We start from the raw sequence: 25770 nt of genomic DNA on the forward strand, positions 1-25770 counted from the left end.
GGTTTTTATTATGAATTTATAAACATCAAGTGTTTTTATTTGTGCCCTCCAGTGTTGAAATTTAAAAAATATATTTTTATCGAAAAATTTTGAACGAAAGTTCGAAAATACAGTACTCTTCAAAGGTGCACACCTTTTTGCACTGAACAAAACTTTGTCGTGGCGAGACCAGCTACATTATTTTTGGCATAATAATCGCAAAATTTTAATAAAATTAAAGTTTTTCAAAGTTTTTTTGCACAAAAATTGGTAAGCTTCATAGTAAAACTGGAAAATTTTGAAAAAAAATCCAAGAAATCAATTTCAGATACAGTATCCAGATTTTAAAGGCGCAATTGCCACGGTAAAAATAATATTTTCCAAATAAAGTGTCAATTTGCGTAGTAAACAACGCAGATTCGTGGAAACTGTGACCGCCAAAATGTGTGAGAGAGAGATGGTCATTGAGATAGGATACTTAGAGAGTTAGACAGTGCTCAAGGACAAAATAAATAAAAATGTACTTTATTTTTCTCGTGTGTCGGTACATATGCAAAAAATAAGAGAGAAATTTGAAAAAATAGAAAAAATAAATACGGTACAGGAGCAGCTTGAGGTACGAAGAGAAATAAGAGAAAATGTTTTAGAATTTAAAAAATCGAGATCCAAAAATCATCAAGGACAAGCAACAACAACGGAATAAATAGAGAAAAAATAATAATTTATTTTTTGGAGAGACGTCTGGAGGTTCGAGCTGTCGGTTTTGGCGTTTTTCCAATAGAATCATCATCTTCTTCCATTGGTAATCCATATTTATTCTTCTTCGGTGATACTCCATTAGTTTCTTTGATTAGTGTCTTCTTTTTGGGTGAAACTGGTGCTTTTTTACTATTTTTAGTTGGAGTTGGAGCAGATCGTCTTCCAGAAACTCGTTTTTTCGGAGATGGTGATTTTTTATCATTAATCTCTGGTTCTTCGTCTTCAACTTCTTCCACGACAGCCTCTGATCTTTTCCGTTTTGTAATTTTCGGTTTTGTGGGCACTAATGGAGTTGAAGAAGTGATTGTTGCTGTGGCGGCAATCGTTCGAGCACTTCGGCGCGTCTGAAAATTGAGGCTTTAAAAATTTAAGCACAGTGAAATTTAAAAAAAAATCGATTTTTGTTTGATTTTTTTTTAAATCCAAACGAAAAGCTATTCCTTATTGTCAGATTCAAAATTTCTGCGATTTTTGTACAATTTTCAAAATTCAACAGTGACAGTAAAACAGTAAATACGAAAAAAAAACGATTTTTTCCAAAAAAGACAAAATATGTTTTATTGGGAAAAAACCACAATTTTGAATTATTTTTTGGTTATTTTTTCAACAAAAAAAAATTCGAAAAACCCGAAAAAATATCAGAGAAATCGAAAAATTCCACCAAAGATGTTGGATTTTCGAATTTGTTTTCAAATATTAAAAAAAAACAAGAATTTTCCGTTTTTTTTAATTTTTTAAACCGAACTCGAGCCTCCATTTTTTGTCAAACAAAGTTGAACATTTTCAGCCATTTCTCTATAATTTTTGAAATTTTTTTTAAAAACATTAAAATCAACTTTTTTTCGATTTTTAAGAAAACCGGACAATTAGAAACAAGAGTAAATATTTTTTCCAGCAAAATTTGAATTTAAGATTTGAAAAAATTAGTCTACCAGAAAAAACAACGTACTCTTCCAGACGATTCATCCAAAATCGGCGAAATTATGAGATTATCAAGCGACACATTATCTCGTTTTTCAGTTATTTCTTCCATTTCTTCATCTGAATCCACATCAATTTCAGCTTCCTTCGTACTGTTCTGTCGTCCTTTAACCGATCCTCTGGAATTCCGTTTTTTCGGTGATGGACCACTTCCATTTTTCAGAATTGAGCCATTTGAGGACGATGATGCAATTGTTGAGTCTGGAGCAGCTCCACGTCGCTTTGGTAAAGGAATTACTTCCATTTCTTCGTCTTCTTCATCTGGTAAATCATATTCACCTCGTTTACTTCTTGTTTTCTTTACAGCTGGTGACTGAAATTTAATAAAAAATTAATTTTTGTGATTTTTTTTCATTTGTCAGAATTAACTAGTTAAGTGTTACAACTAATTTTTTTGCAGTATAATTTTGAATCGCCGCGTAAAAAGAGCTATGTTGCACTTTTTCAGTTAAAAATTAAAAAAAAAGTTTTTCATTCAAAATTATACTTTTAACAAACTTTCTGAAAGTTTGCAACGCTTTTTTTTATATTTTACATAAAATGAAAGTTTTTAAAAGGAAAAATGTATGTTTTGTGATGAAAACTTTTTGGTAGGATATTGTACTTTTATGAGATTTTTTGTGAAATTTTTGAAAAAAAAACCCATTTTAGAAAACATTATGAACAACCGATTAACATAGCTGGAAAACGCGAAAATGTTTTTTAAAAACTGTTTTGCGCGGGAATTCCAAAATAATTATTTTTTAAACTTTTTTTTTTGAAATTCGAAAAAATCATTCACCAAATTCTAAATTATTTTTAAAAATTAATTTACCTTAACATCCATACTATCTCCTTCATCATCACTAATTTTCGATCCACCACTTTTTCTTTTCGTGGTTTTTGTGCCTGCACCTCCTCGTTTTCTGCCCGTTCCTGTCACATTCGCTCTTCTAGATGCATTCTTCGACGAATTCGATCCCGTCGATTCATTTCCTTGTGGCGGTGGAGTAAATTCTGATGTAAGATCTGACACGTGGAATACTCGTCCTGGCTTCGGTATTCGACCATTTCGATTCTTTTCATCATTAATCAATACATCCGGGGCATAGACATTTGATGGATCAGCCTTATCTTTTGGAGAACAAACATAAAAGAATTGAAGATTAAAACCAGCTTCTTTTGCTTCTTGATCTTCCATTTGAAGTTTTGCACGATAGAGCATCATTGTAATACCAAGATCACACAGAACCCACAGTTTCTGGAAAAATATATTTTATTTGTAAATTTAAAAAAATCATCATGTTATTCTCCGAATTAGAAAATTCACAAAAAAAATCAATTTTGCTGTTTTTCTAAAAAATATTTTCAAAAAATATAATTTTTACATTATTTCGCTGGTTGTACCGAGAAAAATTGCCTACATTAATTTTGATTTGAATTTTTCGATACTTCTTTCAAAAAAAAAACTATATTTCCCCGAGAATCTGGATTTACCTCATTGTGCTCTCTGAGCCGAGTCGTCGAAAGACTAGAATCCGAACGCATTGACTTATCTCCACACGTTTTCAACTTTTCAAGAACTTTCCAAACTTTTTGCATATTACATTTGGCAATTTTCAAAGAGTCAATTACGAGCCACAGTGATCTGAAATTAAAATTTAAAGCTATTTGCCTTAAATTAAACTAATTCTTACTCTTGAAGTTCGGAAAGAAGATTAACATTGGCCACCTTGATCTCTAGTTCTTCCGAAGAATCATTTCTATTCGCATTACCTTCCACTTTTTCCAACTTATCATAGTTGGCAAGAAGCCAAACTACATACGCAATGACAGATTCTGAACAGAAAATCGCCCGCTGAGGACCTTCCAGTTTCAGTAGAGTTGCTTGATTATCATTTCTTTCTCCAAATGCTTGTTGTGCTTGATTCATGCATATTGTCTTGAAACCGTCCATTTTATTCTCTCCGTCTTCTTCTGATAAACCAAGATTCACTAGTCCGTAGCAAGCAGCAAATTCGATTGGGAGTCGACTGAAATTTAATTTTGAATTTTTCAGATAAAATTCAGAATATCTTGAAGTCTGGCAATTTCAATTTTAGTTCCAAAAATGATCCATAGTCACGGAAATTGAAAAAAAAATTCATAAACTGAGTACAATTTTTAACAATTATTTCTTCTGTATTTGAAGAAATTATTTTTTTAAATCAAAATCGAAAAATTTCGTTGCAATTTCTTCGATTTTTCAGAAAAATTTAATTTTTCATGCAGGAAATTTAATTAGCTAGTTTTGCTTCATTTTCAAGAATAGCAAGTTTTTCGTTTGTAGATTTTTCAATCTTTTCGAATTTTTAAATTGTGCCATTTTTTGATTTTTCGCGAAAACTCCAGTTTCTTGTATTTTTCGACTTTTCAAAAATTAGAATACAAAAACTCCCTTTTAACGATTTTTGAATTTTCAATATTTTTTATTTAATTTTAATGAAAAATCAAAAAATTTCGTATTTTTTATATCAGTAAAAATCACTATTTCAAATTGATTTTTTTTTCGACTATAAAATATAAAATTGAACGAAAAATCGAATTTTTTCGCTTTTGACGATCTTTTTTATATCAAAAATTAATTTTTTTTCTCCTTTTTCTGGAAAAATGTTTTTTTTTGATTTTCAAAAAATAATAGCTATTTTATGCTACAAAAAAATTTAAAAAAAAAGTTTTTAGATTAAATTCTCACAATTTTTTGACTTTTTTTTCTCTGTAATTTTCAAAATATTGCAAAAAACTTACTTTTTGCTTAAACCTTTCTTGACATGAAGTGCATAGTAGAGACGTACACAATAAGCCTCATCAGTAATAATATATGACATATTTTTGAATATATGAGTATTCAATTTTGTTCTATACGTTATCACTGACGCCAACTTCAAAAGGCATCCAGATGCTGTTGCTCGGAGCCGCGCTTGTTCGAGATCACTGAAAATAGGAAATTAATATTTTTTCATTTTTATTTTTCTAGAATAGATAATTACCATTGCTTTCCACCTAAATCGCCTTTCTTTTCAATTATCTCACTGAGCAAATCAATGAAATTTTGAGCAGCTTTTTCCATTCTTCGTTTATCTTCGGTTGATGGTATAAGTGGGTAGACAGTTAGCACTTTTGTTGCGAATTTTGCTGCGTAAACCTGAAAAGAAAAACAATTTCACCAGCAAAAAAATAAAGTAAGAAAAACTGGTTCTTGTAGTTTTTTTTTTGAGTTTTTTTCCCTTTTATAGTTAATTTCCAATTTTCAATAATTCCTTCAAAAAATTACCTTTGCCATAGCATACTTTGGCCATGGTTGTTTTTCAATATGCATTAATTCATTAAATTCCACTGGATCATCATTTCCATGCATTGAAGATGTTAAAATCATTGGTCCAATTTTTTCAGATTCAACAACATCCATAACTTGAGGTAAATAATATGAAATATCGCATCGGAAAATTTCACCGAGTACTTGAAATGCATTAGCTGCTCCTTGAGATTCAATATAGAGTCGGCTAATTAGTTGCTGGAAATTAGAAAAATATTGGAGCTCGTGGGATTTTATTTAAACTCACTTCAATTTGGTCATCGAAAAATTCGATAACCTTTTCTTTTCCGAGAATAAATGAAAGAAGACGGGTGGCTAGTTTACAGCTTCTGCGAAGTTCTGGTTCCTCTCTCATTACAAGATCTGAAAAAAAGTGGATATTTTAAAAATATTTATAAATTTTTTGCGAATTTTCAGCTCTAAAAAAATCGTGTTTTAATTAATTGTTATAACTTCGAAGCCGAGTTTCAAATTTTTGTAAGTGGGAATTTTGATTATGGCAAATTATTGTATTAATTTTTACGCGAATTTTTCCTCAAAACCTTCAATATTTTCGCTTTTGATAAACAAAACAACTTCAAAAACGTTTTATGAAAAATAGCAATTTTTTAAATTAATAAACGAGAAAATCCGAGGTTTTTTTCAGAACAAATTAAGCATTTTTGAGCTGAAATTCGTTTTAAAAAGTATATTGAAATTTATTAAAGAGTTAAATTTTGGCAATTCGCAAAAAAATTATTTTGTGTTTTGCAAATATTAAAAAATCAACAAAAAAAATGTTCGAAAATTCGTACATTTTTCGTTTCTCTTTCTTTTTTTCTTTTTTTAATTTTTCCGATCAGTTCTCTGAAATTGAATATTTGAAATTATTTGGGAAAAATACCCTTAAGATCCTTTCCAAGCAACAAAAACCATTTTTCCTTGTGTGTCGCCTCATTCTCCAATTTATTTCTAAAATGTGAATTAGCGAAAATCTTGCTCAACACGTGAAGAGCTGCTTCAATGGCAATTGGTTCTTCGGACGCGAGAATTTTCGAGCGAATTTCTTCAATAATCTGTTCATCAGCAAAAAGATATCCAAAATTATCAGTGAATATCTTTAAAAGGCTCAAATCCTTCTCAAAACAGTTTTCTGCCCATTTCTTTAGATCAACTTTGGCGCATACGGTATCCGAAACCAGGTGGATTATTTCCTGCAAAAAAAGTTTTATTTTAAGTGCCCAGATACTTTTTGAAAAATTTTCAGCGAAAATTGTTCGTAATAGTCATTTTTCTTTAAATTTTCGAGTAGAAAAACACAGAAAAATATCACGAAAACTAGTTTTCACATAGTTTTTCGGTAAATAGGAAGGTAGATTTTTTTTGGAAAAAAAAACATTTTTCTTACACATAAAATAATCTTTCACTCGAAAAATCGGAGAAATACTAAGATAAAAGTTAGAAAAATAGTTTTTATATTTAAAAAAAATTCCGCAAATTTTATGTAATTTTATGAGCGCGGTAATTCAAATTGGCCAAAACCATTGGAATTTTTTTTTCATATTTAATGATTTTTTTTTTCGTTTTTGTGTGGAATCTCGGAGAAATTTTCAGATGGAAATCTCACTTTTGCAGTTGGAACATCAAAAGAAAGTGGTACAATTCGATCAATAAAATGACGGAAAACTGTCTGCTGAGCCTTCGAGCTGATTTTCTTCTCCATTATTGCTTGTAACGCTCCCTGAAATTTTAAAATTAATGTTTTTTTCTTTTTTTTAATGTCTTACAGCTGTCCTTGCATTCTCTTCACTGGTATAACTCTCCGACATTAACTTTTTCACAAGATTAAACGTTTCATCATTTTCAGCCATTTGATTCACAAATACCATCATATTTTTCTCGAGAATCTGTGCATCGGGGAAAATTTGACAAATTCGACGAATTCGTTCTTTCAATTGAGCTGATGATTGAGTTGTCATTTCTGTGAATTGTCCAACTTGGCTCAGAATTCCGATCATCGCACGACGAAGTTGAGAGGAACGATTGATTATGTCTCCGAATAACCTAAAAAAACGAATTTTTCGTAAAAAATTGAGTATTGTGAATGGGGATTGTGTTCAGCTATAAAAAGACTTAAATTTAAATTTAAAAAAAAGAAATTCCCCAATTTTCTTTGAAAGACTGAATTTTTTGCGATACATTTTTCGATTTTCATTTGTTTTCTGGAATTTTCTGGTTATTTTTTTTTCAAACTTTTCACATTTCCCTACAGAAAATAACCTTTTAAGGTTAAAAATAAAAATTTTATTGGTAAATTGAGAAATTCACAACACTTTTCGGTCATTTTTCCGTAAAAAAAAGTTTCAAAAATTCAAAAAAAATTTTTTAACTAAATATATAATATAAATAACTAGAAAATATCTTTAAATGTTGGCAATTTTTCTTTTTTTTTTTAGAATAAAATTTAATGTTTTCTTATGTTTTTTTCTCATCGAGATAAACAAAATTTGATGAAATATTGATTTTTTCGGATAATAGAAAAATCGAAAACTTCCTTCTTTAGGCAATTCAAAATTAATTCGGATTAGTTTTTGCAACAAAAAAAATCCCGTAAAAACCCATTTTTTCACTGTTAGAATTATTTTCGATAGTTTTAGAACGAAATTTTTTTTAGAAATTCTAAAAATATCAACGTACATGCATCCAATATCATCAAGATTTCTGAATAAATCCGCCATTAATCGAACTCTCAATTTTGGTTCAACTTTGTACGGAACAAGATATAATTGGAAATATCTTTCGATAATTGCTCTTGCATCGTGATAAGCTGGCAATCTTTGTGTCAATCTATAAACATTAAAAACTGCCGTTGAAATGAATCGAACTGATTCTTTTTCTGATTCAGTATATGATAATGTCGCTTCTTTTGAATCTTTTGGTGCACAACTTCCATCTTTTGAGAAAAATGGTTGAGGTGATGACGTCATCACATGATTATAAAGATCCATTAGACGTTTGATCGCTTGAATTCGGACTTTTGGCTGGAATTTTTAGGGTTTTCGCTTTTTTAATTAGATTTTTTAATATAAAAAACCTTTTTATCCTTCATCCGCTCGGCACAGGCCTTTAGCATTTTATCACTAATAACTTCTAATTTCGTTTTTGCCACTTCAGTAACTCCAGTTACAACATCTCGTCGAATATCGTCATTTAAATCAACGGAGAGACGTAGCAGGCTATCTGAAAATGGGGATTTTACTTTAGAAAAATTCAAAATTTTCTTGAATTTGGAAAATTTCACTAAAAAACATGAAAAAACATTTTTTAAAAAACCAACTTTCAAAACCGTGAAAATTCAATTTTAGCTTTTATCCAATATGAGAAAAAATAGTTTTTATTTCACGAAAACCTACTAATAATCTGTCCCCTGAGATGTGAATGATTCGAAATTAGAATATCTTTCGATTGTTGCACAAATTCGTGTCGAACACTATCATCTTGATCGATAGACCTGAAAAAAATCACAAAAAATTCGACAAAATAATTTAATTACAATTAAAAAACTAACGCATTCAAAAAAGCACTCCATGTTGGATCATTTGAATCCATTCCGAATTGACAATGTTTGTCACGTGTCAACATTCCAACGACTGTCACTGCTTCTTTTCGGTACTGCTCATTTTCTGACTGAAAAATGATTTGATGAGTACTCTACTAAGTTCCTTTTTTCAATTGTCCTACCTGAAGCCAAAATTTGAGTTCTTGAATAGCGCCAGACACCAAATCAAATGATACGTAGTGAAGATAACGGAGTACTTCAAAGAATTTACTTCGATTACTGGAACCAGTTAACTCGAATTCTTCTGGAAGTTTCCCTTCTTTTGCGGCTGCTGTCATTGTACTTCGAATGGAATTTGCTAAAGTGTCTGACTCATTATCACTGCAGGATCGGATGATATCTTCTGCCAGTGCACGTGCTTCTGCGAAATTGCTCTGAAATTGAAGTTTTTTGTTGGAAATATATTCTGAAAGGGTATTCTATAAGAGAATTTTTCATACTTTTCTCATAGTTTTGCATTAAAATTTTTTTTCCAAAAACTTTAAATAACGGTTTTTGAAAAATCATTCAATAATTGCAATAAATTCTAAATTCAGTTACAACCTTAAATTACGCCGTTATTTTCGTGTCGTAGTGATTAAAAGATGGTATTTTTTATGAAATTAATTGTACATTTCGCAAGTTTTTGTCGTTTATTCCTTCTGTTTTTGTTGATTCACGCACTTTTCGATCAGACGGAATCCATAATTTGAAAATTTTGAAAAAAATTTTCTTGTAGACATGAAAATATGCAAATCAACAAAATAAGCATTAGAATAAACGACAAAATACGCGGAATAGGGAAAAAAAATGATTTTTTAAAATTTTCGGCCGATTTCAAGGGACATATTCATAAATTTAAATATTCTGGGGCTATTTTTTGTTTTCAACGCTAATTCCCTATTTAATTCCACAAAACTTACTCTCTGTGGATTAATAATATGATAAAACAAAACATCAAGGCACTCGTTCTGAACAAAATCCAAATTAGTAATCACTGTCGTTGCAATTTGAATTAAAGATTTCCGAATTTTTTCGGCGGCATTCTCATCTTCTTCGTCATCATTCATTGAATCATCGTCATTTTCTTGAATTTTCAAAAGTCGCGCTTCTTTTTTCAGATTCTGATTCCATCCTTTTCCACACGGAATCGCCAGAATATCCTTGATCAACGCTCGGAACACCGGAGTTGCTTCTTTATCATCGTGATCCTTCATTTCGATGATTGGTGGAATGATTTTCTCCATTGTCTGAATATAAATAATTATTTTTTGGTGCTAGAATTTCTACAGCAAACCTCAACCAACGAGAAGTAATTTTTAAACTTCGGACTATCCTGAGTAACGTCTCCGAGTCCTCGCATGGTACGGAAAAGGTAGATATAAACCTCCTGAAACAGAAAATTTCATTAAAAATCAATAATTTACTTGAATTCTAACCTTTAAATCCATTACACTTGGCGTCGGTAGCTCTGGCTGGAAGATTCGCAGAATATTCGCGAGACAAAGTGAAAGAAGGATCCGAAAATCTGTATTTGAATTGTCAAGGAAGCATTCTTGTGATAAATGTTGGAAAAGCCTTGCGAATCGATTCGGAGACGATACTTCTTCGCTATTGTTTGTTTTGCAGTCATGGAGACAGTTAAATAGTTTCTGAAAATTATATATTTTTTTAAATAATGTTTAATCATTTCTTTTAACGTTCTTTTCATCAAAAAATAATTCATTTCTCATATTCAACTTCTTTAAAGGCATCAATTTAGATTCAAAATAAGTTGTTTTTTTGTTGAAATTTCTGAAACTCACTCGTAAGCGTTCAATTTGTTGTGTCACATTATTTGAGTTAAGAATTGGAAGACATCCTTGCGGGTAATCCACATCACCGCTCATTTTACTGAAATTGGAAGCAAAAATTCAATAAAAATTGTCGAAAAAATGGAGAAAATGGAGAAATAGAAAAGAAATTAAATTGAAAATAGTGTGAGATACTGTATTAAAGGAGCATGGGCAGTGGGAACAAACGGGTCTCGCCGAGATTTAAATGTTTCAAGCGCGCGCCAAAATTTGTTTCAAATGCTTTTTCACGCTTTCTCTCAATTTTGTATAATTATTTAAATGTTCCGCTTTTCTCAATTAAAATTGTCATGTTTTAAATTGTATATACATATTAAAATATGTAAAAAACTTTGCAATCATTGAAAATAATACAAATTCAATAAAACTTCACTTTCTGTTACAGAAAAATGTTTTTTAAATGAGCGATGCTGTAGTAAATATTATCTCTAATATATTCCTTTTCAATGGAATTCAAAATTATGTTGATTTTCTTCAGTTTTCTTTTCGAGAGACGCCGACGTTAATCGAAATCAATACGACACTCCGTTTCCCGCTAAACAAAGTGTATGACGTCACATCTGCATTACATTGCAGCGTTTTCTCGTGGTTTCCTCTATCGCTCACCATTTTATAGTTTTTCCCGTATTTTTCTATTGATTCGTTAATCGACCGCGTTGTTGTTCGTTTCTTCTTCCTTCCCTCTTCTCTTTGCGTTATTAAATTGCTTTATTTTTTGAAATTATTAACTGCATTGCTTATCAGTTTTGTTTCGAAAAGTTGTATCTTTTTTGTCGTTTAACAATTTCGAAATTACGCAGATTTAATTTTAAAATCACTAAAACAATGAATTTTCCAGGCTAACCACTACGTCTACACAATGAATCGACTGAAGTCCGATCAAAAAACAAAGGTTTGTAAACGGAAACAAGACGATGAAGTGGAGATGAGTGATATGGAAACTGATCACAAAAAGTGTAGAAAACAAGAAAACAGTAAATTTGTGCGTGTGAAAATTCCATTCGTCATCCATTCCCGTTTTTCTCTTTTTCAGCATTTATCTCGAGCAAGTTCGAGTTCTCTAGCTCAAAGCACTGTTCTTTCTGACATTTTTCCCAAGAACTACGATAATATCGTGAGTTGTAGCGGGAATTTCGAAAAAAAAACTAATTTTGCCACATCTTGCTGCTTCGTTTGTTATTTCTTGACTAGACAAATTCTAGCTCATCTAGAAAGCTGACTTTTCTCAAAATCGTTGCGAGACCCAAAGCAGAAAAATGTATCTTTTTTAAATCTACGTGGAAACGCGCTCCAATATTAAATTTCGAGGTTTTCCCGCCAAATACCTAACGAGACCCAACTTTGGCGAGCAGAGCGTTTTGCCCGCGATTTTCCTGCGTCTCTTCAAACAATCTAATCACTGCTGCTGGTTTATGAAATATCAATTTTCCTCATTTTTTAAAGCTGAGCAATGTTTTCGCTCAATCCTAAAATTTTTAGTAGTTCTAATTGTGATCAACGGTTTCCCATTTCCGATCGAAGTCACTTTTTAAATTCTCACTTTTATTGATTTTTTTCGTTTTGAAATTCCTGATTTCTTCCTTTTTAGTGATAAGACATCAGTTGCTGACTGTAGAGAAAGTGTGAGAAACTGTTAGTGAGAGAGAGAAAACAGTTTGAGAAAATGAAAAATGTTTTAAATAATGATATCATAATTATTATTTGATACCATTTCCAGCTCCGGCAGTTCGTCCAGTGGACTCAGGTCACGGAAGCTGTGTCTCTCAACTTCCTGGCAAAAGCTAATTGGAATATCGAATACGCGATGACTCTGTATTTCGACAATCCTAATCTTTTTGCTGGATCGACACCACAGCCGAGCGTTGATAGGTCCAATGTACGGCAATTGCTGACTTTGGCAACTCTACAGAATGATAATGTTCTCACAATATTTTTAATTAAAATTTAGTTATATTTAGACTATAGAAAAAATATTTGATTTATCTGAAAATACATTTTATTTCAGTTGGAATAATTGGAAAAGTGCTCTCAAATAATTGTTTTTGAGCGCTTTTTTAATTGTTCCAACTGAAATCAAAGCCATTTTCAGATAAAGCAAATTTTTTTAAAGTATATCACTAAGTTTTAATTCTAAAAAAGTATTGGGAGAACATGTCACACCGACTCATTTTGTTGAATTGCCGACAATTGCAGAATTTAAATTTAATTATGTAAATAAAAGTAATTTTTGTAGATCGAGCGCCTCTTCAATCAGTATGTCGACCCAAAGGATAAAGTTGGAGAAAAACGAATGGGACCCCACGGAATCAATCGTTTGCTCACTGATCTTGGCTATGAAGCTACTGATCGCCGGGTTCTTGTGCTCGCCTGGAAGTTTACTGCACAGACACAATGTGAATTCTCGTTGGATGAATGGGTGAAAGGAATGACAGCTCTTCAAGCGGATACTGTTCAAAATTTGAGACAACGAATCGATTCGATTAATTCAGGACTGGAATCGGATAAGGCAAAAGTACGGAAAAAATTAAATAACTGGAATTATCTTCCAAACTTATTTGAAAGTGGGAGAGCGAATTTGCACTTTTTAAGAACAAATTCACGCAAAACACTGTAAATTGAAGTTAATTGAAAAATTTTGATGTAAAATACAGAGAAAAATTACACACTTTTCCTCGAGGAGTACACGGGCTGCGTAAATCAACACATAGCTTTATTGTTGGTTCACACCACGGCAGTATGATAATCAAAAAAAAAATTTAATTGAAAAATTGAAATTAAGATGGAGGAAAATGTTATTTCGATCTGGAAATAATATTTATTTTTGTGAAAATTAATAAATATAATTTTCAGACCGAAGGAAAATTTTAATACGTTTCTATAATAATTTTCGATTCAAAAATTTGAATTATCACAATTTTTAAAAACAAAAAGGTTCTACGATCGTCTCATATCTAATATCTTATCAGTTACAGTTCCACGAGCTCTACCTATTTGCCTTCAACTATGCCAAATCCGCCGCTTGCCGCAATCTGGATCTTGAAACTGCCATCTGTTGCTGGGATGTTCTTTTCGGACAACGATCAACAATTATGACTCAATGGATCGATTTTCTATGGGCACAGGAGAACGCGGCGGCGTCTCGCCTCGCTCAGAACGTGGGCGCTTCCAATGCGAAGCAATTCAAATCGGTGTGGATCTCTCGTGACACGTGGAATCTCTTCTGGGACTTTATTCTTCTGAGTAAGCCAGATTTGTCGGATTACGATGATGAAGGAGCATGGCCAGTGCTTATTGATCAATTCGTTGATTATTGCCGTGAAAATCTCAATTATCCAAAGCCAGGAAATGCGTCAAATGATCAGCAAATGGAGACACCAAGTTATTATTAGGACAAACAATTCTAAAATCCTAAAGGTTCGTGTTTCCCCAATTTCTTCCTATTTTCAGAGTTATAAAATATTGCCTGGACGCGAAATTTTGCTTCAAAACTACGGTACCAGGTCTCGGCACGACAAATATTGGTTAAATGCGAAAATGCACGCGCCTTCAATGGGTACTGTAGTTTCACACTTTTCAAAACGTTAATTTTTCTATGACAACAGATAAGCTTTAAAAAATCTTGTGAAAAACTTCAAAAAATCAAAAGTTTGAAGGCGCACATATTTTAACAAAAAATGTTTCGTGCCGAGACCGGCTACCGTATTTTTTATGCGAAATTTCGCGTTTGTGTAATATTTTTATATTATACCGAGAAAACTCGACACTTTAAAGGTGTGGTAGCGAATTGGGATTTTATTTCGAAAAATATCCTAAATATTCCCAAATTCAGAAATAGCGCAAAAGAAACCCGGAATTTTTTATTTTAATTCTAATTTACAACTAATAGAATTCAAATTGTTTCAGTATCCCATGCTCAAGACTATCTTCAAAATAACAATTCACACCGCCGGAACAAATCGATAATGTCTTCAATGCGGTCGTCGTCTCCATCTCATCCATCAACTCTATTTCTCTCTCATCATTTAATCTCTTCTGATCCGTTGTTTTTTCTCGTCTCCGGAATCCCACTTATTTCTTTTTGCCCATCGTCTCTTTCTCTATTCTATCCCTCTCTCACCTAAAGGTTTTGTCTCTGTCTCCCAGTATGCTCTCTGATCCTAGTTGTCTCTCGCTACATTTCCGTTACTTTTCGACCATATTACTCTCTCCCTCTGCACATACTCTTTGACGGGTTGCTGCCTCATTTCTCTATCTCTCTCCATCTCTCTTCTTCCAAGAAGAAGATCACAATGAAAAGTAGAAAAATGATAAAGTATGGAAAAAGTTAAGAATATTTTTCATTTGAGTATTTATGTGAATCCTGTAAATTTGATTTTGAAAATTTGCTCCCCCCTCCATCATTTTCTCAACTTTTCCATTTTCTATTCTTCATTTAACCATTTTTTTTGCCTTTCTTACAAAAACTCCATATGTGTTCACTATGAAAGTATGTACGTATGCATAAATCAATTCTTTTACATATTATTGAACAACATTTCAACTTTTTCAATACGTTGAAGATCTAGTTGAAATATTTAAAGATCAGGAATTAATTTTTAAAAATCCAAATTCAGATGGATAAGAACCGAAGGAGAACGGATGATGCGGGTTTAATGACCAAAACACTTGCTGGAATTGCAGCGCTGGTAAGATTTCAAGTGTCGATTTACGCAGATCGTGTATTCCTCGAGGAGAAGTGTTTTTGGCTAAAATGTTGGAATTTGAATCGCTAATTTATTTATTGCTTATAGTGTTTTTGGTGAAATTCAATATAGTTATTGTGGTAACTAATCTTTAGAAAACATGATTTTCTTGTTTTTACACAGGAATAACTTTATTTTTCGTCAAAAATACCATTATTAAGTGATACTTAAATAGGCAATTTGAATGTCAACTAAATACAAAAAAACGAAAGAAGATAGTCAAAAACCAAGTGTTTTCGCTAAAAATCGAAAAAATCAAACTTCTCCACGAGGAGTACATGGGCTGCGTAAATCGACATAGTTTAAATATGAAAAAGTTTGAAAACCCGTATAATTTTTGATTTCTAATTAGAATTTTAAATATTTCAAATTTCCAGGTGTTCTTTCTCTCATTCATCTGCTCCTCTTATGATATCACTGTCACACATGTAATATCAACGATAGACGTTATTCTTGAAGAATCCGAATATTATCGATCCGCGAAAGAATGGACGGCGTCATCAATTGATGCCACGTGGAATGAGGTTTCGATACCTTCCAGAAAAGCAGAACACATTCAAGTATGGTTGAAATGCATTAATTATTTTAATATCAAATATTTCAGGCTATAAATCCAGAAGTAGATGTTGCCGCCGGTGGAAAACACGTCTTCACACCAGAACAATTGCACTTTTTCGATGGAACTCGAGATTCAAAGTGGATTTCTTAAAAAGTTCACTATTATTAAAATATCTTTAATTTTCAGACCAATATACTTGGCAATTCTGGGTCGTGTATACAATGTAGACGGAAAGAAAGAGTACTATGGACCCGGAAAATCATATCACCATTTTGCCGGTCGAGATGCTACACGGGCATTTACTACTGGGGATTTTCAGGAGAGTGGGCTGATTGCAACGACTCATGGACTTTCGCATGATGAATTGCTATGTGAGGGATAATTTTTTGTTTTGAAATTTGAAATACTAGAAAGAAAAAAGATTCTCGTAGTATAATAAAAAATTTTTAAATTCATAATTTATTCCGGATCAGTATGAATTGTAATTTGAAATACTCAAACTCGGCCTGAAATTCCGAAAAATCTAAAAAAATAGAAACAAGTCAATTTGAAAAAAAAACAGAAAAATTCAACTTTCAAGCCATTTCTGTAATGTCTGGAATATATAAAACAGCACGCTAATTCTTTAAAAAACTCGATTTTCGAATGCCTGTTGGCGGTATTTCGAATTTTCAAACAAAAATTATTGTTTTTAAATAATTAAACAAGTTAAAAAAAATTCTCATTTAAATAACCGAAATTCAAAATTTCACCCAGAACCAGAATTCCAATGCAACTCTTAAAAAAAAGCTTTTCAAATATTTGTATTTTAAATCAGTTAAAAACCTTTTCTGTTCTATTTTTGATATTTAATTTAGTTTGTCTAATTTCATATCAATTTTCACGTTTCAAAATAATTTCAGCAATCCGTGATTGGGTATCATTCTACGATAAAGAATACCCATTGGTTGGAGTTGTCGCTGATCTTTACTATGATTCAGAAGGTCAACCAACTCCTGAACTAACTGATGTTCTAGCACGAGTCGAAAAAGCCAATGAGTATAGAAAAGCACAGGCGGTGGAAATTGAAGTTTTCCCTCCGTGTAATAGTGAATATAATCAGAATGGAGGACGGGTGTGGTGTTCGACGAAAAGTGGAGGTGTCGAGAGACAATGGGCTGGAGTTCCAAGGTAACAGATAATTTGGGTTTGAAATTTAAATTTTTTCCAAAAAATTTTTTCTTCGATATGTTCAAAAATATGTAGATTTTCCAAAAATTTTCAGTCAAAGTTTGAAAAGTAAACTTAAATTTCCAATAATCTGTTGGGAATCTCTACAATTGTGAAAACGCGGATTTTTTTTGTAAAAATTTTGAAAAAAGAAACTTCTAAAAAGCCCAAACATAAGCCCGAGCCTGAGCATAATTTAAAATTTAATTTAGTGATAAAAACATTTAAAAAATCAGTGTAAAAAAACCATTTATCCCATATTCCAGAAAACTAATCGAACCAACTACTGAAAAATTCCGATGTGCATGCGTCAAAAATTTCGGTCCAGGAGTTTCGGGAGCCGAGGAAGTGAAATCTTCAAGTAATCGTGGAGATCTTGATCATCCCGACCTGGAACTCTTCCCAGACTGCTCACCAACATCAAATAGTTGCAAAATTGTATCTTAATTTCCAGTTTTGAATTTTTCAAAGTTTTCTAGTCCCCTTTATCCCTGTTCCACCAAAATTATGTGTGCTTTAGCTGTTGCCCCATTCTACTTTTAATTCAATGTCTTATTGTTCCACTCCAAACCTACGGTTTCCTGATTCAACTTTTTACAAATCTGCCTTTTCATCAAATTCTGTGTTTTTTTCCATTTTTTCCCCCATTTTATACAAAAATTCCTTGTTAGGTTTTCATGTATCTTTTTGAAAAATATCAAAGAGTGTATCATAATAATAAATTATAAAATCAACCCAAAATATTACGTGACCCTATTTTTACTAGCACATTAAAAATTCGGAAAGATCTATAATCAAGATTAGATCTGATTTTAACTAGAACCATCGTCATTATTTCCATCTTGCTCATATAACAATGCACGGTTTTTGGTTTCTTTTGGATTGTGTGAGTTCAAATTTAGGTTACGGTAATCCAACGAGACCTAAGTTGGGGTCTTAACTTTCCCAGTTTCCGATTGGTACAGTATGCGCCTTCAACCCGCGGGTGCTGAAGTTTGCGATTTTTGACATTGCCTGAAAAAGATGTGCGCCTTTGAAGAATACTGTAATTTTGCACACACTTTGTTTTGAATTTTTTTGGAATATTTTCTTTAAATGCAAGTATGCATACCGTACTCCTTTTAAGACGCACGCCGCTCAACCTTTCAAGCCTTTGAAAAAGTTTGGATCGCGTCGAGACCTAGTCTTGCAGTTGAAAAGTTTAAAAAGTAAAATAACAGTAAAAACAGCTCAAAAAGTCGCAAAATTCCTCCTTCCCCAAAACTAAAATGTTTCCAGATTTTTCTATTTTCCTTCGCGACTTGTCTTGTCCAGTGTAAAAAGTCCGAAAAAAAGAAGTTCCGAAGTGATAAGAAAGTGAGATTGACTACCAGCTCATTCTCCAAAAAACGTTTTTTTAACCCTAATTTTCAGGCAAAACTAGTCGGTCCAAAAACGGCAACGTCTCAAAAGTCTGTGAAAGATGTTCATTGCCCTGTTTCCCAGTAAGACTTTATAAAGGCGGCGAATTTTGAAATTGTATGAATTTATTTCAGAGCTCCTCCAACATCGATGCCAATTGAAAGCACAACTGGAAAAGCTCCTGATGACACGTTGGCGTAAGTATTGGAGATGTCGAAAAGTTTATTTTATAAAAATCTGAAATTGTGTATAATATTTCAGAAACGTTGTCTCGATTCAACCGGACTTTTCGACTGGAGCTCCACCAATTCCCGCACAGTAATACCTGAATAAATATTTATGAATTTGTATTTATTTTATGTAGTTTTGTTAAGTTGGCTGTTACGTTTTAAAAGTACTCGCAGTTCAGTTCTGTCCTACGCCTGACTCGTGCCTACTGCATCATTTTTCAAAAACTTTCTCAGTTACTCTTTAAAGTAGTTATTTTCAATGAAGAGCTCGCGCTCAGTGTCTACACGCTGGGACGGCCCGCACACCTCAAGATGTACCTACCTACCAAGAAAGACTAACTTGAAAATAAATCACAGATTACGGTTGATTTCCTGATTCTTCTTTTTACAAATGAAACAATTAACGTGACCCTACTTTCCCTAAGAAATAAAACATTCAAAAACAAAATCAATCAATATTAGATCTCATTTTCACTAGAACCATCATCATTATTTTCATCTTGCTCATATGTATAACAATGCACAGTTTTTGGTTTATTTTGGATTGTGTGAGTTCAATTTTAGGTTACAGTATTCGCGGCGAGACCCAACTTACCTTTTCCAGGGTTTTGATGGCACATTATGCGCCTTTAACTCGCGGGTACTATAGCTTTTACGCTCTTTATTTTTTACCTTTTCTGCAACTGAGAAGGGTATGCGCCTTCAAGGGATACTGTAATTTTTCACACACTGGGTTTTGTTTTTTTTTGTTGAATTATTTTCTTTAGAAAAAAAACGAAAAAATGAATACCGTACTCCTTTAAAGGTGCACGCCTCTTTCGCAACTTTCAAAAAATTTTGGTCGCGTCGAGACCTAGTCTTGCAGTTGAAAAGTTTAAAAAGTAAAATAACAGTAAAAACAGCTCAAAAATTCGCAAAATTCTTCCTCCTCCAAAACTGAAATGTTTTCAGATTTTTCTATTTTCCCTCGCGACTTGCCTCGTCCAATGTGAAAAATCCGAAAGAAAGAAGTTCCGAAGTGATAAGAAAGTAAACTTGACCAACATCTTCTTCTTCAAAAAACACTTCATTTCAGGCAAAACTAGTCGGTCCAAAAACGAAACCATCTCAAAAGTCTGTGGAAAATGTTCACTGCCCTGTTTCCCAGTAAGCATTGATGAAGCGGTCAAAAAATTGAAAATGATAAATTTTAGAGCTCCTCCGACGTCAATGCCAATTGAGAGCTCAACTAAAAAAGCTTTTGATCCGGATACCGATGACACATTGGCGTAAGTATACGATATCAAAACACTACAATATTTCTACAGCAACCTACAGTACCCTAAAGCTGATCTACAGTAGTCTACACTAACCCACAGTAGCCAGTGGTCCCACTGTATTACCTACAGTAGTACTGTGACCCTACAGTAACTCTAGAGTGTTCCACTAAAAAGATCTGCTCGTGAAATGATTTCCTTATTTTCACATTTTCTACACAATTCTCATAGTAGGGATGCAATTTGAGATGATGAAATTAAAAAATATTTCAGTTTTTATTTTATAAAAATCTAAAATTGTGTATAATATTTCAGGAATGTTGTCTCGATTCAGCCGGACTTGTCGACTGGAGCTCCACCAATTCCCGCACAGCCTGAATAACTGAATTTGTAAATAAACTTTGTACTTTTTCTCACAATCATCTGAAAGCTTCTTAAAAATTGCCCACATTTCATGCCTGCCTTGAAGGTAGCCTACGCCTCTTACAATTCCCACCAAAATGGATAAAACAAGCAGGCAAGCGAATGAGCCTGAAAATGTGCCTGCCTGTAATTCTAAACTTTAAATTGAAATTTTCAGTTAGCCGGAATCTATAGCGTCTAGAACTTGAAGTGACAAAACTGGCAGTTAATAGTTTTAGTAGGCAGGCATAGGTAGGTCGAGTAAAAATTAAACGAGTGAACATTTTCGAATTAAATGTTTTCACCTTCCGACAGGCCCGCCCGTTTGGAAACCGAAACTTTATAAATAATACAAATATATCTACCGCTCTATTTCTCTCTCCCTCTCCCAAGGAACACTCATCATAAAAAAAAGTGTCTGCGCCTCCCTCTTCAGTGTGCCAACCAATTTTAAATTGCTCAGAAAGCTGTGTCTTTTTCTCTAACCTCTCTCATCCAGACATACTGTTTCACCCGGGGAGCTCTTCCACTTTCCATCTGTTTGAGAAACGGCTCCTCCCGTCGAGTAGGGGACTCCATTTTCACAATTTTGCTCATATTTTCATCTCTGCGTCTGAATTGATTTGGTCCTTATTTTTGGAATATTTTTGGGCATTTTTTTTAGGTGAGATTCTTTTTTAATTTCCAATTTCTTCAAATAAAGGGATATAATGAAAAAATTTTCAAACCGAATATAATTTTAAAAAATTTTCAGAAATTCTTTTAAAATTTTTTAATTCACAGTCAAAAATTGGCATTTTCTCAGTTTCGTCTACCATAAGTTTTGAACTCAACCAAAATAAGTGTTTAATTTATAGTAACTTCTGGTTATCGCCATTTCTCAAGTTTGACAGCTTGTATCTCTTTCATGCTGCCGTTCAATCAGTTGAAAGATTATTAAATGACAAAATATTCACCGAATATTAAAAATAATTTTGCTAGTTTTTGATTTTTGACGTCAAGCCTTTTTGCCTGTCTACCGCCTATTTTCTGTACCCTAGCTTGAACCTAAATGATTGCACATTACAGATTTCAAAACTCTCATCTAATTTAATTCTTAGAAAGTTCAATTAAAAAATAAAAATGTTAACATGTAGGCAGTCAAAGGTCGCCTTGAACGCTGGTAGGCACGTCGTAGTAATCCATGTAGGCGTTTTGTACATACCTACCTTTCTCAAAAAACTAACTTAATGTTATAACCAAAATCTTCGTTGTTTTTCAGAACCTAAACCATGATCAACGTGACTCCCGAAGGCATCATACTTATGTTTCTTCTGGCTTTCCACATTTGGTGTGTCGTCTACTCTTGAAAAATGGAAATAAATTTCTACAAACAATTATTTTGTACTTCTTCTCGGGTTTCTTTGTTCAGTTGAATATATTTTATCTCAAGAAATAAAAGATTTGAATAAAATGAAATCTGAAATGTTGCCGTCTGAAAATAAAGCAGATCTGTATGATGTCAGCTGCAGAATCTTTGAGAAAAAAGAAATCAGATTCAGAGCTGACATCATCACAAAAATTTGGTCAACATTTGGAATTTGGAGGGGAATGGGGGAAACATGTTATGGCTTAAGGTGACAAAAAGAGCTCAAATGGGTCAAATATTGGAGAGTCGATTCCCCAAGATGATCCAGATGGGTTCTTTAAAGGCACAGACACTGGAAAAAGAGGAGGGGTGGAATAGGGGAAATAGGGAAAAGTTTGGAATCATGGCTTTTTGGCAAAAGGCTTAAAGTCGTCTTAAACGGGTAATTTTAATGGCAATCGCGTAATTAATGCTTTTGATTTTAAATGGAAATTTAAAGAAAATGCGAATAAATATTGAAATTGATTAGAGATATGTGTGATGATTAAATTGTTGGCTTTGGTTTACGGATGCTCCGGGAGCCATGACATTTCGGTTATTGTCCAATTCTGAAAAAAAGAAAAATTGAGCAATCAGTGGTCCAAATTGCTTCCTAAACTTGTTAAAATGTTAAAAGAAATGCCAGTTTGAAGTTATGCATTTTAACCAATTTAAGTTTTTTGGTCTTCTAAAAACAACAATAAAAACGAGTAGTCAAAGAGCAAAGGTAGGCAAGAAGAAAATTGAACAAGCAATTTTTGTACCTGTCTATCGTTGGAGCTTCTACATTTCTGTACAATTGGTGGATTGAACTCGTCTTTCGTCGGATCGAAAATGTCCGGTGAAGCCAGACACAATCCTGTCTTTCGGTTTTGGAATCGCCCGATCTGAAAATATTTGAAATTTTCAGGCTTTTGTTATTTTATTGTACCTTTGGCTTAAAATCCCAGTATTCTGTATCAAAACCTGCACACTCTTTCAATTGAATTTTCCAATCGGAAGTTGTGTGAAGAAGTTGAACAACTGATAAGCATAGATGCTCATCTGTACGTATTCGACGGTCGCCAGTGTAGAGCCACAGCTGAAATGTTTTTAGTTTCAATTTACTCAACTCTGAATTAAATAGTTTCAGTTTTTGCAGAACCTGCCACAAGTCGAATCCCATAGTACAGGGTGATCCGAGCAATCTGTGATTTTTGGGACCCGTGTCACCTGGCCGGAAGGCTGTGCAGTAGTTTGAGTTGGACATCTGAAAATTACCTGAGTTTTATGGAAGATTTTGAGGCAATCCGCAGTTGAAGCAGTTTTGATTCCTGACGAGCGGAGAGTCCATGCCAGACAAACACTTGAATTTGATGATGACGTCATCTGAATTTTGAAATTGGCATGAACTCTCTACCACGTGGAAATAAACCAATTTTAATGCAAGATTTGCTAGACAGGTTGAGATTTGCTATGTTTAGCTACTTACCCTTCCGAATCTATCCAATGGAGTTGGCAGAAAGTGATCTTGAAACACATTTTGTAGATACCACTTGAAACTTTTGCAATTCAACTTTTTTCGGAGCTCCACTCGTTCCGATACGTCAATCGATGAGCGCATTCGATGAGCTTCTGGAAATTCTTGAAATCTTCAATTTTCGGGATAAACGATCAAAAGTTTGTTAAGAATTCAACGAGGGCGAGACTCCCCTCGCTCGAATAACACCTCGGTGAAAAAAAAGAAAAATTCCAAAAAAGCTAGGCGGGAGACTAAAGAGACGAAAGCCATCACACCTCGACCAATATGAACTTACGAGGAGCGATTTTGTAGAAATAGTGTTTCCAGTCGTCCATCCAAACTTCGGCAACCCTCAAAAGGTTTGTATTTAGCACTTTTCCACTGGATTTTCCTGGGAAATCGTGTGGAGAAGATTTTCGGAAAACGTGGCCAACATGAGAGCACGGGAGAATTTCGACTCGACCTCCGCACTGCCAGATCTTCAAAAAAAATTGTTTCTACCGATAGTTTCTTGAAATCTTACCCTGAAGCTCATTTCAAGATTCTCTCCACCCCAGATATCCATTCCAGGGTCATATTCTCCGAGCTCCTCGAAATAGTTCCGATTTATCGAGAAAAGACCGCCAGCCATAGTTGGGCTCTCAATCGGTCCTGTAGGATCCAACAAGTGTTGTTTTGCCATTGCAGTTGGCATGCCATACCATCTAAATTGCAAATTCCAATTGAATCCACCTCGAAACATTTCGATTCCTTTCTGATATTGAAATGTGTTATCATTGATAATATCAATGACTGGACATGGAACTGCTTTCCGATTGAGTTTGATTCGTGTTAAAAGAGGTTCCAACCATCCTTTTGTACATTCACAATGAGAATCAAGAAATGTTAAAACATCTCCTTGAGCTTCCTGTGCTCCCATCATTCGAGCTCTTATCAATCCAACTCTTTCTTTGGATCGAATTATTTTTATATCAGTTGGTAGAGGTTTCAGGGTTGTGTCCAAAGTGGGATAACGAAGAAATTCTGAAATTATTTGTATTAGTGGTTTATCTCTAATATTTTTAAGAAATGTAATATAAATAATTTGAAACAACTTTTCCAACTCCAAAAAATGGTTCAGATTTTCCCGAGAATTACAAAAACCTTTTTTGCAAAACATTACTTATGGAATGTTATATTATACATTCGAATTTTCAAACAATTTACCTCTGTCAGAAAAATCGTCCACAAGAATGATCTCCTTTAATAATTCCTTTGGTGATCTGTCAATTACACTCCAGACAGTTCGTAGAAGGGTCGAGTAGGCTTCATTGTGATAGACGATTATTACAGATGTTGTTGGTAGATTGTCTGAAAATTTTAGAATTATTGCTTTAAATCTTGCGATTTTAATGCAGAGCAGATGGGGACTTCATATTGAACAGGGCGCCGACCAATCAACGCCGTCCCCTAACCGCTGATTGGTCGGCGCCTTCTTCGCTTGCGAACTATAATTATTTTGAATATTTGTTTTCAATTTTACTCACCTGGATATGTCATATTCCTACACGATGGCTTTCGAATCTCTGGCAAGGATCTTCTCACAGAGATTCCATCACTGACAAGTAGGTTGAATTGATTAACGGCAAATGTTGAATCAGCGAGTTTTTGTTGTTCAGGAGTTAGATGGGATACTCCTGCACCTCCTTCACCCCAATCATCATGTGGTGCATAGAGGTTAGCATTCAGTTCTTCGGATGTTAGATTTCGCTTTTTGTCTTCTGGCAAATTCCCGTTATAGTGCCCGACCACTACCTAAAATTGTAGAGTATAACAGAAAACCATGTAGTTTTTGCGAGAACAACTCAAATATTCTAACCGAATAAACCGTGAATATGCATTTTGATAATTATTGGTATAAATGTGATAAATGTGAAAAAACACTTACATGATAGTTAGATCTTGCTATTGGCTTGATTGCTTTTTGCGTTGAAATTTGATCTTCTCCAATATACTGAAATCACAAAACATTTCAAAACTACACATTAACTCTTCTCTTACCATATCACTCAAAAACACCAACGCTAATGCAAAAGAGCCCCAAAGTGCCAGGAAACCGAAAAGAAACACTGAATATACCACACATCTTCTGGATCGACGACGAGATCGGATCAACGAGGCGATCATGCTCGCGGAGCACCACCCAAGTTGGAAGGTGACACTTCTATATCATCTGGAAAATATTGAGGTTTTAAGATTTCTGTTGGAAATGAAAAAATTTAAGTTGAAGAAATATATAGTTTTTAGAACTCCTTTTTCTAAATCGTACAACGAAATTTTTGGTTTCATCAAATTTTTAAAAATATTTTTTTTAATATAAATTGTTTTTTAACTTTAAAATTTTTGTGAATTTTCATAAAATTGCAAGAGATATTTTTTTGTAAAACTCGTTCCTTATTTTTCGATATTGTTTTCACAACATTAAATCAAAATTTTGGTAATTTTTGAAACTTCTTCATTTATTTTCTTTTGAAAAAATTTAGCTTGTTGTACACCTGTACAGAAATTTCAAAGCATTTTCAGCGCCTTTTTGAAATAATTTGATTTTTACACAAAAATAT

General features: G+C 33.3%; 7 protein-coding genes and 1 non-coding gene across 12 annotated transcripts; 6 read left to right on the forward strand and 2 right to left on the reverse strand.

Moving 5' to 3' along the window:
- Positions 1–490: 490 nt before the first annotated feature.
- Positions 491–10523, reverse strand: evl-14 (Cnd1 domain-containing protein). Its single transcript, NM_065464.9, has 21 exons — positions 10436–10523; positions 10070–10282; positions 9928–10020; positions 9554–9880; positions 8774–9025; positions 8601–8719; positions 8446–8543; positions 8127–8272; positions 7730–8073; positions 6820–7096; positions 6660–6773; positions 5937–6246; positions 5301–5416; positions 5012–5251; positions 4728–4882; positions 4486–4671; positions 3396–3731; positions 3196–3346; positions 2534–2959; positions 1688–2032; positions 491–1082 (listed from the first exon to the last, which is right to left on the reverse strand). Exons 1-21 carry the CDS (start codon positions 10517–10519, stop codon positions 702–704), a joined length of 4713 nt encoding a protein of 1570 aa, NP_497865.2. The 5' UTR covers positions 10520–10523; the 3' UTR covers positions 491–701.
- A 796-nt stretch (positions 10524–11319) lies between these two features.
- Positions 11320–15003, forward strand: dcn-1 (Defective in cullin neddylation protein 1). 2 transcript variants are annotated; one of them, NM_065465.6, is made up of 5 exons: positions 11322–11375; positions 12201–12359; positions 12717–12995; positions 13456–13897; positions 14387–15003. In NM_065465.6, exons 1-4 carry the CDS (start codon positions 11343–11345, stop codon positions 13870–13872), a joined length of 888 nt encoding a protein of 295 aa, NP_497866.2. In that variant the 5' UTR covers positions 11322–11342; the 3' UTR covers positions 13873–13897; positions 14387–15003. The 2 variants fall into 2 exon arrangements, with proteins under 2 accessions (NP_001379250.1, NP_497866.2); NM_001393320.1 differs by lacking the exon at positions 12201–12359 and having other exon boundaries at positions 11320–11375; positions 14387–15002.
- Positions 14734–14778, forward strand: H38K22.8. The gene has a single exon (NR_052232.1). It is a non-coding gene; the product is annotated as an Unclassified non-coding RNA H38K22.8 (non-coding RNA).
- A 93-nt stretch (positions 15004–15096) lies between the features above and the next one.
- On the forward strand, positions 15097–17733 carry tag-131 (Neuferricin homolog; the record flags this gene model as incomplete). Its single annotated transcript, NM_065467.6, has 6 exons — positions 15097–15168; positions 15603–15785; positions 15830–15921; positions 15971–16155; positions 16687–16954; positions 17260–17733. The coding sequence occupies 6 exons, from the start codon at positions 15097–15099 to the stop codon at positions 17438–17440; spliced, it is 981 nt and encodes a 326-aa protein (NP_497868.1). The 3' UTR covers positions 17441–17733.
- A 74-nt stretch (positions 17734–17807) lies between these two features.
- Positions 17808–18743, forward strand: H38K22.6 (uncharacterized protein). Its single transcript, NM_001083172.3, has 5 exons — positions 17808–17879; positions 18272–18349; positions 18407–18477; positions 18529–18591; positions 18656–18743. The coding sequence occupies exons 1-5, from the start codon at positions 17850–17852 to the stop codon at positions 18714–18716; spliced, it is 303 nt and encodes a 100-aa protein (NP_001076641.1). The 5' UTR covers positions 17808–17849; the 3' UTR covers positions 18717–18743.
- A 350-nt stretch (positions 18744–19093) lies between these two features.
- H38K22.7 (uncharacterized protein) lies at positions 19094–20291 on the forward strand. The gene is made up of 5 exons (NM_001083173.3): positions 19094–19172; positions 19576–19653; positions 19700–19770; positions 19818–19892; positions 20196–20291. The coding sequence occupies exons 1-5, from the start codon at positions 19143–19145 to the stop codon at positions 20260–20262; spliced, it is 321 nt and encodes a 106-aa protein (NP_001076642.1). The 5' UTR covers positions 19094–19142; the 3' UTR covers positions 20263–20291.
- A 1262-nt stretch (positions 20292–21553) lies between these two features.
- Positions 21554–21631, forward strand: H38K22.9 (TMhelix containing protein; the record flags this gene model as incomplete). Its single annotated transcript, NM_001381835.1, has 1 exon — positions 21554–21631. The coding sequence occupies one exon, from the start codon at positions 21554–21556 to the stop codon at positions 21629–21631; it is 78 nt and encodes a 25-aa protein (NP_001368690.1).
- Positions 21632–21674: 43 nt separating this feature from the next.
- gly-6 lies at positions 21675–25382 on the reverse strand (the record flags this gene model as incomplete). Of its 4 annotated transcripts, NM_001027475.3 has the most annotated exons (12): positions 22002–22238; positions 22434–22556; positions 22601–22750; positions 22814–22918; positions 22988–23037; positions 23141–23283; positions 23466–23649; positions 23694–24193; positions 24377–24520; positions 24697–24964; positions 25098–25163; positions 25211–25382. In NM_001027475.3, 10 exons carry the CDS (start codon positions 25334–25336, stop codon positions 22648–22650), a joined length of 1689 nt encoding a protein of 562 aa, NP_001022646.1. In that variant the 3' UTR covers positions 22002–22238; positions 22434–22556; positions 22601–22647. The 4 variants fall into 4 exon arrangements, with proteins under 4 accessions (NP_001022644.1, NP_001254913.1, NP_001370116.1 ...); NM_001027473.5 differs by lacking the exon at positions 22814–22918 and having other exon boundaries at positions 21675–22238; positions 22930–23037; NM_001384070.2 differs by lacking the exon at positions 22988–23037 and having other exon boundaries at positions 21700–22238.
- Between the last annotated feature and the right edge of the window lie 388 nt (positions 25383–25770).

The sequence above is a fragment of the Caenorhabditis elegans genome, chromosome III, assembly GCF_000002985.6.
Source record: "Caenorhabditis elegans chromosome III".
NCBI lineage: Eukaryota > Metazoa > Nematoda > Chromadorea > Rhabditida > Rhabditidae > Caenorhabditis > Caenorhabditis elegans.

Bases quoted from the DNA above. Each gene is read 5' to 3' on its own strand.
- dcn-1 (NM_065465.6), top strand. From the start codon at position 11,343: ATGAATCGACTGAAGTCCGATCAAAAAACAAAG. The intron at 11,376-12,200 runs GTTTGTAAACGG...TACCATTTCCAG, and splicing joins AGTCCGATCAAAAAACAAAG to CTCCGGCAGTTCGTCCAGTG. The intron at 12,996-13,455 runs GTACGGAAAAAA...TATCAGTTACAG, and splicing joins TGGAATCGGATAAGGCAAAA to TTCCACGAGCTCTACCTATT.
- evl-14 (NM_065464.9), bottom strand. From the start codon at position 10,519: ATGAGCGGTGATGTGGATTACCCGCAAGGATGTCTTCCAATTCTTAAC. The intron at 5,417-5,936 runs GTATTTTTCCCA...ACTTTTTTTCAG, and splicing joins GCTTGGAAAGGATCTTAAGG to ATCTTGTAATGAGAGAGGAA. The intron at 2,960-3,195 runs GTAAATCCAGAT...ATATTTTTCCAG, and splicing joins GGCTCAGAGAGCACAATGAG to AAACTGTGGGTTCTGTGTGA.
- H38K22.6 (NM_001083172.3), top strand. From the start codon at position 17,850: ATGCACGGTTTTTGGTTTCTTTTGGATTGT. The intron at 17,880-18,271 runs GTGAGTTCAAAT...AAATGTTTCCAG, and splicing joins TTTGGTTTCTTTTGGATTGT to ATTTTTCTATTTTCCTTCGC. The intron at 18,478-18,528 runs GTAAGACTTTAT...AATTTATTTCAG, and splicing joins GTTCATTGCCCTGTTTCCCA to AGCTCCTCCAACATCGATGC.
- H38K22.7 (NM_001083173.3), top strand. From the start codon at position 19,143: ATGCACAGTTTTTGGTTTATTTTGGATTGT. The intron at 19,654-19,699 runs GTAAACTTGACC...ACTTCATTTCAG, and splicing joins AGTTCCGAAGTGATAAGAAA to GCAAAACTAGTCGGTCCAAA. The intron at 19,771-19,817 runs GTAAGCATTGAT...GATAAATTTTAG, and splicing joins GTTCACTGCCCTGTTTCCCA to AGCTCCTCCGACGTCAATGC.